Source organism: Podarcis raffonei, chromosome 13 (genome assembly GCF_027172205.1).
Source record: "Podarcis raffonei isolate rPodRaf1 chromosome 13, rPodRaf1.pri, whole genome shotgun sequence".
Classification (NCBI taxonomy): domain Eukaryota; kingdom Metazoa; phylum Chordata; class Lepidosauria; order Squamata; family Lacertidae; genus Podarcis; species Podarcis raffonei.
Window position 1 is genome coordinate 26,290,369 of NC_070614.1, and position 12,508 is coordinate 26,302,876.

Consider the following 12,508-nt stretch of genomic DNA (forward strand, 5'->3'; position numbering starts at 1 on the left):
TTCATATGGCACCTATCACTGTTAAGTGGATTGTTTCTACCCATTAACGGGATGCGTTGCAAATGGTTGCAAAGTTGACATAGTCTCTTGGATATAAACTTTGGATCTTGTAGCTTGTTTCACTGTTTTGAGAGGCGAAAGGATGAGTTGGAGAGCATGCAGACCAAGAGGTTGGGTGGCTCTGAATCTCAAGCGGCAAAGGGAGCAGCTTTGTTTCTCTAGTAAGAAATAACTCCTCTTCTTTCTCTCTCTCCTTACGCTTTGGGCTCTGCTCAGATGGGATGTGCCCAGGGGCTTGCAGTGGCGTCCACCCTAGTGTGGTGGGGGAGAGGCTGGTGGCCTGGGGCCAAGAATGCTTGTTATCACCTGCTTCCTGCTGCGGATGGGATGGGACCCTGGCCACAGAGGGGGCTGGAAAAAAGAGGAGAGAAAGAAAAACAAAAACAGGGAGGGATGTGGAGCCTCTTCCCATTCTCCTTCCACCTCTCCCGATTAACCCCTTCTTTCTTGCCCTTGAGGCTTTGTGTAGACACAGGGGTCTGTTGGCAAATTCAGAGGCTCAGGGTACCTTCGTGAAAGTCACAGCCACGGCCCCTCACCGCCACGGCCCTTCTCAAATTATACAATCCTATAAGATAATATGATAATCTTATAATACAGTAATAATAATCAGGGATGTATTGCAGCTATCTGTATCCATGTGTGCCTTTCAGCTAGATCTATTTTCCACGCACATAGACGGGCAAATGATCTGGACTGCATCTTTCCTGCTTCATAGAATCGTAGAATTGTAGAGTTGGGAGGGACCCGAGGGTCATCTAGTCCAACCCCCTGCAATGCAAGAATCTCAACTAAAGCTTCCATGATAGATGACCATTTGGTCTCTGCTTAAAAACCTCCAAGGAAGGAGAGTCCACCACCTCCTGAAAGAGATCTTTCCATTGTCAAACAACTCTTACAATCAGACAGTTTCTCCTGATGTTTAGTCGCAATCTCAATTGGTGTTTACCATGAAGTTCCATTGTACTTAACAGAACTTGCCCCCGTTTTTTTGGTGTGTTTTTTTTAAAACAAAAGCACCGTGTGTTTTCAGTTTTGCTAAATGCCTCGCTTTAGAGGCCGCAGTGGCTAAAAAGCTTCCCTTTTGCACTGATTGGGCAGTTCTAGGATGTGGAAGATAAGGACCTTTCTGTGGAAGGAGCAAGGCATCTTCGACCTCCCCACAACCCCAGGCCACTAATCCACTGACTATACCTCCAAGGCACATTTGAAGTACATTCTTTCCCTCACACAATTCTGGGCATTGTAGTTTGCCCCCCACAGTTACCATTCTCAGAAAACCCCTAACAGGGCCCATAATTCCTTAAGGCTGGAGGGGGATGCATTTAGAATGTGCTTTAATGGTATAGCATGGACACCCCCCAAGAGAAAATGTGATTTGCAGATGAAATTAGAGGTGATTTGGCACCCAGCCAGCCTGCAACCCGAGATGTGATAAGTTTCTTTATGGATTTCTGCCAGACCAATCTTCTTTCCTTTTCAGCCTACATGCTCCCTCAATGGTCTGTCCTAGGACCTGTCTTTTTACCTCTCAATCCCATTTACTTAAACACATATCCCTGATTGCTCTGAACATAAGACTGTAAGAAGAGCTGTAAGTGTATGTTGAAGTTTCTTAATTGATGCTGCCATCACCCTTTGATCATCAGCCCATGCCATCCTAGTTCCCTGCCTCGTTGTTTTGTCTTGTTTTTTACCTGCACTACCTTCAGGTATCTGTTTCTCAGTCTATTGCCTACACCTCATCCTTCTTTCAGCCTCATTGCCTCTGAGCACCTTGTTCCTCAGCAATCCTCTATAGGGGATCTCAACCCAACTGACACTTTCCCCTTCCCTCATAGGAAATGTGGTGATTGCCCCTCTTTTATTACTTATTGCAAATGCATGGTTTGCAGCTGGCCCTCTGCTGACACCTGGTGGCCAGAACTGAAAGTTTCTGCCTCAAAGAAAGCCTTTCCTACTACAGTACTTGGTAATACTTGCATGCACACAAATGGCAGTGTATCTTAAATGCACTTCACATGTCTGCTTCAAAAAACAACAACATGCAACTAACTTCCAACGAGTACTGTGTGTGAAAGGATAACAAGAAGGAAGCTTAGTGGCGCAAGTAGCATCTCCAAAAACGAATTGTGGTAGCAGAATGTCAAAAGACTCTGCACTTTCAACTGTGGGGAGGGCTTTAGTTTAGTGATAGAGCATCCGCTTTGCAGGCAGAAGATCCTGGGTTCAATCCCCAGGATCTCTAGGTAGGGCTGGGAATGCTGCCCCCCACCCCTCAAAAATTGGAAAGCTGCTGTCAGTCATGGTGGACAGGGTGGACAATATAAGAGCTTGCTGTGCATTGCTAGACCAGTACAGGCTGACTGAAAATAAAGTGGATTCATAAGTCTTCCAGATGTTGTGGCCTGCAGCTCCCAGCAGTCCCGGCCAATGTGGCCAATGGTCAGGGGTGATAGGGGGGTTGTGGTCCAAAACCTCTCCGAGTAGGAGAAGTGTGGAATGGTTTGCCCCACTACCTGGACTGGTAAGGTCAAGAAAGCCCCTCCTTCTATAGCGGACAGAAGGTTGGTGAACTGGTGATAGGAGTTAGGGGGCAGGAGTTAGGGGACATCCACCAGCCACAATGGTAAAGGTAAAGGACCCCTGGACGGTTAAGTCCAGTAAAAGATTATGGAGTGTGGCGCTCATCTCGCTTTCAGGCCAAGGGAGCTAGTGTTTGTCCACAGACAACTTTCCGGGTCAAGTGGCCAGCATGACTAAACCGCTTCTGGCGCAACGGGACACCATGACAAGTGCCAGAGTGCAAAGAAACACTACCTTCTCACTGTTTATCTGGTATGCTTTCGAACTGCTAGGTTGGGAGAAGCTGGGACAGAGCAACGGGAGCTCACCCCATCGTGGGGATTTGAACCGCCAACCTTCCAATCGGCAAACCCAAGAGGCTCACTGGTTTAGACCACAGCACCATCTGCGTCCCTGTTACCAGCCACAATATATATATGATAATAGTATTAGGGTGAACCACCTTGAGCAATTTGGTTGGAAAGGCAGCAGAGTTTTGTTTCTCTGTTGTTAAGCCTAGTAAATTAATAGTCAGCCAAGGTTCTGTTTGATAAAGTCTAGCGCAGGCTTCCTCAACCTCGGCCCTCCAGTTGTTTTTGGCCTACAACTCCCATGATCCCTAGCTAGCAGGACCAGTGGTCAGGGATGATGGGAATTGTAGTCTCAAAAAAATCTGGAGGGCCGAGTTAGAGGAAGCCTGGTCTAGCGCCTCCTTTGCCAATGCATAAAGTGTAAAGTAGGTAGGAACAGGGCTTTTTTGCAGCAGGAATTCAGTTCCGGCACCCCTCAGGTTGCCATTATGTATTTCACACTCACTCTCAAAAGAGAGAGTTGTTTGGGACACATGTTATAGGATGCATCCTCAAACAATATAACATATAGTTAGCCACATTGGTTGCCCAATGTTCTGCTGCATGGATGCTTGCAGGCTGGTGCCAGCAAGTAAGGCATGATTTATTTATTTTTGACTGGTGGGGGGACTTCAGCTTACTGGGATCATTCACCAGCTATGCACTGGCACACAGAATACTTAGGCACAACACATTTGAATGCAAGAGTCAGCTAGTGTAGCTGATCCCGAGGAAGCCCTTGATTCAAATCTTGCCCCAGTCGCCACTTTCCCAGATTGCTTTGCACCTTTCATGACGTTTATGAAAATTCAGGTTAATGTGTTCGTCCTTTAAAGTGCCCCTGATCTCTTCTGCTGCCTTCTGGCGAGGCTGTGAAGGGCTTCTTGATCTCTTCTCCTTACTAATGGGTTCAATCTGCTCAGCATCCTTACAGCCAGATCCAATTAGCCGGGGTAAACAGTGTCAGCTCTGGTCCTCTATAACTTCACGAGCCACCTCACCTTTTCCAAGGTGAACTGTGGTGCCCAGAACAAGGTGAACCTCATCCTGTCCCCTTTCTAGACTACCTCCACCCCACAGGCTTTTCATTCCTCTCCAGTGGTGAAGAAGTGGCAGAGTGTCCTGCTTTGAAATAAGAGGACTTCTTCAAACAGATTTGGAAAGGACAAAGAACTCTTAAGAAGGGAGAGCAGGGGCTTTACCTGTTTGTACCTGGGCAGCAGACTGAGCTGGCGAACAGGCCACCTGGTTGCAGTCTTCCCGGTGATGGCAAGAGTTGTACCGGACTGCCTTTCCAAGGGTGAGGAAGCTGTAGCCTTCTGTATGCCGTTGCCGCATGACAACCACCCTCATCCTCGATTGTGGTCTGTGCTGGCCAAGGCTGATGGAAACTGGAGACCAGCAGCACCTAGCAGGGTGCCCAAACTTTTTTCAGAGGGCCATGTTTGATGAAGTGAACATGTGTGAGGGCCGACCAAAGTTGTTGAACTTTTTTTTAGCTTTTTTTACAATTTTACCCCAAAGTTGTTGAGCTTTCTTAGAATTGATGTTTACCTCAAAGTTGTTTAGCTTTTTTTAAGGATTTAATCCCCAATTCTTTTAGGATTTTACCCCAGGACATATGCTGCCACAGGGGCAGGGTTAAATTGATGGGCGGGCCGGATTAGGCCCCCGAAACAGACTTTGGACATGCCTGATCTAGTGCCACAGCTCTACCACCCCTGACTTATTACAATAATTATTACAAAAAATTACATCTGTACATAACAATACTCCCAGACCATTTAATGTAAATCTGTGTCCTCCTTTTTTGGCAATGCATAATCAGCCACCCTCCACCCTTACTCATCCCACTTTTCCTTTTTGCCTCATTCTAACTGGATTCGTCCCATCCAGCCCTTTTGCTCAGGCTCCTCTGCCTCGACTGGCCTCCCTCTTCCTCACCTGTCAGTCCACTTCGCCTCCAGCCATCACTGCTCTGCTCTTCCTTCTTTGCTCACTGCTCCACTTGGGGGCAGAATTCACTTTAGGCAAATAGGTGCCATTGCAGAGGAAAGCTTCCATAGGATCGCAGTCAGTCAGTTTGTAATGCAACAGTGAGGAGTTGTGTCAAGAAGCACTAGCCAGGATGCTTTCAGGCTGTTATCTATTTTGGGGTGGGATTCAGTCACATATCGGCAGATTCAGGTTGTGTTGTGCGCTTACTTACACATGATCTGGTGCTCTCCTGCAGCGAAATCTGCTTCTTCCCTTAAGGAGATGCACTGGAAAGCAACAGTTGCTTGAGGCATTGGCTAACCTCCCTGCAAAGTGATCTGCATGCTGGTTAACTAGCTGGCTAACCTCCTTGCAAGCTTTGTGCAAACAACTCGGGATGAACACTCAATTAAAAACTCTGCGGGCAGTGACCCAGTGTCTAGTATTTGGGGCTGGATGTGTGTATAGCAGCGTGGGACGTCAGCATTCCCAAGTGGACCTAATGCAATTCCCAGAGGGCTGGGACACAGAACTCAGGTTGTACGGGAGCTAAAATATTTATACCGTATTGGCCCGAATATAAGCCGCACCTTTTAAAATTCAAGGGCGGGGGGAGAGGAAAAAGAGACAATACCCGAATATAAGCCACTCCCTTAAAATTCCACAGGTGCTCACACCTGTCTGTCTGTTTCAGCAGCGATATCGTGTTGTCAGGGTGTTTCTTCCAACAGCACCTTTCCCTCCACATACACAGATGGAAGGACTTAGAGGCCTGTTTTCTTGAGACTGCAAAGTCTACATAATAGTAACTTCCGTTTGGCAACATACAATTTTTCTTTCTTGGGGGGGGGGGGCGGTCTCGTGCGCCCTCGGTATTTGTTAGGTGGGAGCAGATGTCTAACAACAACCTGGAGGGGTCCAGCTTCCCTAGCACACTTAATTTGTTGCTGTCGTTCTCATCTCTCTATATAAATTTTCTCGTTTCCCGTCTCGCCAACATCTTTCCTGAATTGAGCTGAACCACACACAGCATTCCAGATGTGGCCGTACCAGGGCTAGAACAAGGCTTTTGGTGGATGCAAAAATTGTGTTGTGGGCTCACATCAAGTTTAGTCCAGTGTTCTGTTTTTACAGATTCTTCTGAAAGTTCATAAGCAAGGCCTGTAGCTTTCCACACCCCGTTAATTGTCCCTGGCAGCTGTCATTCAGAGATACGCTGGTTCAGTGTATGGAGCTTCTACTGAACAACCATAATTAATTTGACGGCCTTAGCTAACCCCCACCTTTTTTATTATAAAAAAGGCCATTTAAGCATTGGCTGAGCATTACTTAATTGACTTTCAGAAAACAGCTATCTGTTTAAATAAATAAGCAAAATAATTCGGTTTCTTTCTCACACACTTACCACTGCCCCCAACCAAATGCAGAAATTTTGGGAGGATTTAAGCTCACAGGTATCTTTTTTATATATGAAATAACAGCTTTATATACATATCTGAGAGGTGTGCAGCACATGGAGCACTGGGGTATGTGTTTTCTTGCTTCAACCTTCACCCCAATTTTGTTTGTTTGTAGATTCAAAGACACAAAAATCAATAATAATTTTGTGTGTGGGCCCTTCTTTGATCCCCCACCCAAATCCCTCATCCTTACCCCAGTAAATGGAGCCAGTCACATTTTTCTTTCCTCTTAATTTTGGTGGCGGAGTTTTCCTTGCTGTTCGTCTTAAACTTCTTGGCCAGGATCCAAAGCAGCTTGGAACTAGTTCTACAAACCCCAAAGGTCTGAGGGCTGCCATTCTGTACCCGGTGACCTGGGTTCAAGTCCAGCTCAACCCAGTAGGACTTAATTCTGAGCAGCAGGTCATCTGTTCTTTTAGATAGCTGTCCTATACACATCTACTTAGAAATAAGTGTGACTGAGCCCAATGGGGCTCGATTCCAGGTATATAGAACAACAGCCTTACAGTACAATGCTGTGTCTACTCAAAGGTAAATCCCACTGAGTCCAATGGGAGCTAACCCTGGGCATAGCATGGCAGAATTAGTGCTGCTCTTCTTGAAAAGCAGCCCACATCCACCCTGCCTTTGCCCAGGTGTGATGGCAAGTGGTTTGTGATATGGCACAAGGGTAAAGCGGGTCTAAAAGTAGAGGGAAAAGGACCCACGCTTTTCACTGGGATTGTGTAAGGCTCTAGAATTGGATCTTTAAAAGTCCCGACTGGCTTTTATCACTCCTGCCCTTAAAAAAAGGGGGGCAGGCAAAAACTATTCTTACCAGAAAAGAACAAAGTGAAAGGAGCCCAAGGAACTGAGAGATATTTCCTCTCACAAAATGCCTTGTGACAATTCTTATAAAAGGGAGTCTTTAAGATTTAAGGGCGGTTGTTGTTGGGGTGGTTCTTTTTGGTTAGTGAAAACGTGAAACAGTGCACAATGCTGGGTTTGGGGGTTTTTTGACACCCCTACCTCAGAAAGCTGGAGGGCTTTTGCTCAAAAGAACTATCACAGCACTCATAACCCAGTCTTGTTCTCCCCCCCACAAATATTTTCTGTGCCTTCTTGAGGAAACGTTCTGTCCATCGATAGAAGAAGCCCATAGCCAAACAACACAAACCCAGCCAAAGTTAAGTACCTTTTATCTCACACTGATTTTAAAAGTGCTCAACTGTGGCTAGATAATACGGGTTAGCATTTTAAAAGAAAATTGTGACCCAGCCGGTAAGAGAATCTGTGTCCCAACCACCCTGATTTTCTCCTTGCCACACCCTCCTCCTAGAAATCTTCCAAATTCCAAACTTTTACAAAGTTTTCTTTTAAAATGTATTTATATATATATATTTATATATATTTATATATATAATATTTCTTCTTTCTTAAATGAATCCTTCTCTCCCTCCTCCTTTCTATGTGTAGAAGAAAAACCCTGAAGAACTAATTTTACTTCTCTCTCTCTTTCTTTTTTAATTATTTGCTGGTGTCGGATTTTTTTTTTTTTAGGCATGTGGGGGGTGGGGTGGACAAGGAGTGGGGAAAGGCAGGGTAAAGAGAGAAAGGTTAACTTTGGGTGGTCAAGTCGAGGATGGAAACGGAGCAATAAAATAAAAAAACAGGAAACAGAAAACAAGAAAACATTACACCCTTTCCCCTGAAACATCCGAAATGCAAACTCAACCGGGAAGAAAAGAAAAAACACCACTTCATTTTCACTGCAACAAGAAGCAGGCAACTCCTTAGTGAAGGTGTATAATGTGTGCACGACAAGGATGAGAGTGTGTGTGTCGAGGGGGGAGGGGATGCGTGCCACATAGGAGGTGAATTTTTCTGTAATCAGTTGGGTTTTCTTTTAATATATATATATAGATATATATATGTATGTAAAGTCTCGCTCCTAGATTTTGAGCTTCTGTCCTTCAGATTGGTTCGTCGATCTTTATCCGCAGAGTCCAGAACTTCCTGGATCAGATGATCTGTGCCTCTCCAAGGGGGGGGGAATGTCCCGCAAATAGGGGGGGTCTTCATTGCAAAAGTGGAACCCTGTTTTGCTGGAACCGTTGAACGAAGGGTAGCGTGCTGGCATGGAACAGTACGTGTAAGCCCACCCCCCTCGGGCCCAACAGCAGCCCACACAGTGCCGTGGAGGGGGAGGGAGGAGAGCCCACTTGCAGCGGCCTGCTGTCCCATGGCTCCCTGCCCCCTTGCCCCAACCCTGCTCCTTAGACGTTTGTCCAGGCAGGCCCCAGGGAGCAAAAGACCAAAGTGTGCAGCAGGCAGCCGGGAGGGTGGGGTCAAGCAGCTTGTCCCGGTGGCCGCTGCGGTCACGGCGAATGTGTGGCAGGACTGCTTCTGTTGGAACTGGGGGAGAGGCTGGGGCTGCAGCTTCCCGGAGGGGGGGCGAGGCTTCCTATGCGCGACGGGGCTCCCGCCGAGGCCCCCAAAGTGTCCATGCCTTCCGAGTTCTCCAGCATCTCCTGGATCAGCGGCGGCATCGATCCAGGGATCTCCATCTTCAGCGTGATCACTCTTTCAGCACCTGCGGGGGGAGCGAGGCAGACAGGCGACTTAATGCCAGAGGTAGGTGCCAAGTCAGTAATAACTCACAAGGCGCCAGCGAAGTTAACTCTTTATTCAAAGAGCAGCTCGGCAGATTAGGCCAAGTGAGCACAGAAACTCTTCCCACTAAGTCTTGCCCCAAGGAGGCAGTTGCAAGGACTGAAGGTCTCCCTCTTCCCACAGCTCTCTAAGACTCCCCCCCCCCCGGTCCTTCCCAAGTAATCTGAGATTCTGACACCTTGTCTGTCTTTGCTCTGCTCTCTTCATACCTTTTCTGGTTCTGCTCACCTCTTCTGCTTCCAACATCTCCTCCTCCCAGTCTGACCCCTCTTCTCCCTCTGGCTACTCATAGTCACCCCACCACCCTGGTTCTGAGCCTCCTTCCTCTGGGGATTCACCTTAGGGGTTCCCCAGCTGGTGCCTCCCCCCCCCCGCACTCCTCTGCATTCAGCCAGTCCAGGACTGTGTGGGAGGAGAACATAACTCTTTGCTGAGCCTCCCCTCCTCGCCCTGCACTGGACAGCCCAATAATGGGATGATCCTTGGCAACAAATCCAAGCTTTGCCCCCGGGTCACACTCTCTTGTCAGGGAGCTGCAAGGAATCTCAAGCAGATGCTTTTTAATACCTGCCTGCTGCATTCACGCTTGGGAGTTTTTAGGCATTTTAAGCATGTTTCAAGTCTCCAGTGCGCATTTCAAAATGAAGAGAGAGACTCCCTTTGCAGAACCCGGAGCCCCGCCCTCACCCTTTGCGCTGATGCTTCTCAGGTCCGTGATCTTCATCAGCATCTTGGGGAACATGTGGGGCTTGCTAGGCCTCCTCTTCCTCACGTAGATTTTCAGGGCTTCCAGCAGTGGCTCCTGCAACTTGTCCACGCGGTCCGGCTGCTCCAGGTCTTGCCGGTCTGGGCAAAGGGAGGGGAGGCACTTAGAAAAACAACAGGCACAGAATACATCTGCACAACACTCAGAATACAAAAAAGAGCCATTGTCTACAAACCTAACAGGGAATTTGTGTTGCATTTATTGATGCATGCATCACAATAATAATAATAATAATAATAATAATAATAATAATAATAATAATAAAAATAATTATTTATACCCCGCCCATCTGGCTGAGCTTCCCCAGCCACTCTGGGCGGCCCCCAATCAAGTATTAAAAACAATACTCAATATCCAATACAACAATATCCAATACATGGATACACACCCACACCCATGGCCAAAGTCACTTCTAAGACTATGAGAGGTATTATTCCCTCCCCCTCCCAATTGCTTTGCATTTTAAAAAGATGCACAACAGGCAGATGTTACACAGCTGCAGTTTCTTCTTTCACACCTGTGGAAAAGAAGCACACACCCCATGATCACGAGACCATTTGTGAGCAGGTGGGAACCACTGTGTTCCAGACAAGCCTAGAAAATGTCTAGCGGATGGAATCATGCAAATGCAGAATTCACACAAGCTGCTGCGTTTCGAGACCCCGGTTTTCCTTTGTTTTCAATGTCCTTCTCTTGTTCTAAGCCCCAGGCTCCACAAATGGATTTGCCTTCATTTAGGGTATGGGTTACATCTCACACTTGTTTCCTACACCCAAATCACTTCTTAAAAAACCCCACAACCACCCACAAAAAAACCACCACACATGTTGCTTGCTGCATGTGATGATAGCACCATAGGTCTGTTTTGCAAAAGGCGCATCTGCTAGCGAAAGTTGTGACTTTCCAGTGCCTGCACATAGCAAGATTGCCATGGTGTGCAACTGGTGCATGCTTAAAAGCTACAGATCGCAACTGCACATGTGGTTTTCGCACTCTTCCCTACACAGTACAAGTCAGTGCATGTGGGTTCCATGACAGCATTGTCACCAATGTGGGGAACAAGCTTCCTCTAAACTTTCAGTCATTAGCATTGGTGTTTGAAAATATTCTGAGCCTCATAGCGCATGAAGGCAACACCACCTCTCCTCCCCGCTGCCGAGCCTTGCAAAAATCTTCTCTCGTTCATCAAAAGCTTTATAAAAAAGAAGTGCATCGTTTCATGCCTCCCACCAAAATAACTTCCTGCCACCAGATGGTGCTGTTGGACAGGGATGTCCCCTACTGAAAAGGCCCTGGCAAAATATAATATGTGCAAGGGTTTGCGATAATTCGCAGATGGTAGTCAACAAAAATGTTTCTAAAGGAACAATATTGGGTGAAGAAAGGCTCAAGAACTATCTCACGGCAACAAGTGATCCTGTTATGGCCCTTCCCCCTCCCCTTGCTTCAGAGGTACCTTGGAAACAGTATTTTTGTTGCAAAGGCACAGGGGGTCTCAATTCTCAGCACCTTCAGAAAGTAACAATTGCTCGGACCGACCGGGGAGAAGGCAGGTCAATCCAACAAGTGGTTCAGGTTTCCAGAGCAGACATGATTGGGTTTCTAGAGTTCTTTTGGAGGGGTTTGCACCCAAATACTTTGCTCTGAAATAAATATAACATCACTCATAGACCTCCTGTGGAGGAGGGCAGGCTTACAACCATCCTCGTTCATGTGAATATAATTTTGCCTTGGGAGACTCAAAGCCCCATGGCTGAGTCTCAAGTTTAAGAGTTTTAACATTCAGGAGCTGCAAATGGCAAATGATTTCCTGGTCTTTTAACCCTACTTCAGGTTGCAATATGATGAGGGAGTTAAATACTTGAGTGCTCTCTTGGCAAAATAAAATTCAACAAAAATCCCTGCACGTGAATAAATAGCTTATCAGGGAGAGAACGAGACCAAACTCTTGACACGTTTGGTCTACGTACTAAGGAGTTACTTTGTTTTGCTTTAAAGGAAGATGGGAGATAAAGTCACAGAAATTTAGATGGAATGGTTCAGGGAAATGTTTGCTACAGGATTCCAATGACTGTTATAAACTTGCTTTTTTTATGAGGTCTTCCTTAAGCGATTCTCATTTCAAGCAAACAGTTTTGGACTACTTCCATCACTACAAATATTCACTTCTGGGAACACTCGCCCAAGGGAAACAACAAAAACCAACACTGGGGAACTGGACTTAACACTTCCGAGTGCAAGGAGAATCCTAGAATCTGAATTCTAGGAGAATCTGGCCCGTTCCCTCCCCAGGGCCCCATCGGCACTCAATGTTTAAAGCAACATCATGCCACTTTAAGGAAATGTAGTTTGTTAAGGCTGCTGAGACCATTATTTCCCTCACAGAGCTACAAATCTCATGAGTGGTTTAACAATCCATGTGTCTTCTGAGGGAACTCTGGGGGGGGGGGCACAGGTGAAGAAGCTGTGGCTTTGCAAAACTTTAGTTTTGTCTGATTTATCAGGGTTTGAGGGACAATACACACACATACGGAGAGAGCCAGTGTGGTGTAGTGGTTAAGAGCGGTAGTCTTGCAATCTGGGGAACCGGGTTCACTTCCCCACCCCTCCAACCTGCAGCTGCTGGGTGACCTTGGGCCAGTCACACTTCTCTGAAGTCTCTCAGCCTCACTCACCTC

General features: G+C 46.8%; 1 protein-coding gene across 4 annotated transcripts in view; it reads right to left on the minus strand.

The window, feature by feature from the left end:
• Positions 1-7,889: 7,889 nt before the first annotated feature.
• RARA (retinoic acid receptor alpha) overlaps positions 7,890-12,508 on the minus strand; it is a 184,947-nt gene continuing 180,328 nt past the window's right edge. For all 4 annotated transcript variants that reach the window (XM_053363878.1, XM_053363877.1, XM_053363879.1 and 1 more), the window contains 2 exons: positions 9,752-9,910; positions 7,890-8,984 (listed from right to left, as the gene is read on the minus strand). In XM_053363878.1, coding sequence (XP_053219853.1) covers positions 8,770-8,984; positions 9,752-9,910 — 374 coding nt within the window. In that variant the 3' untranslated portion in view covers positions 7,890-8,769. The remainder of the gene's footprint in view (positions 8,985-9,751; positions 9,911-12,508) is intronic.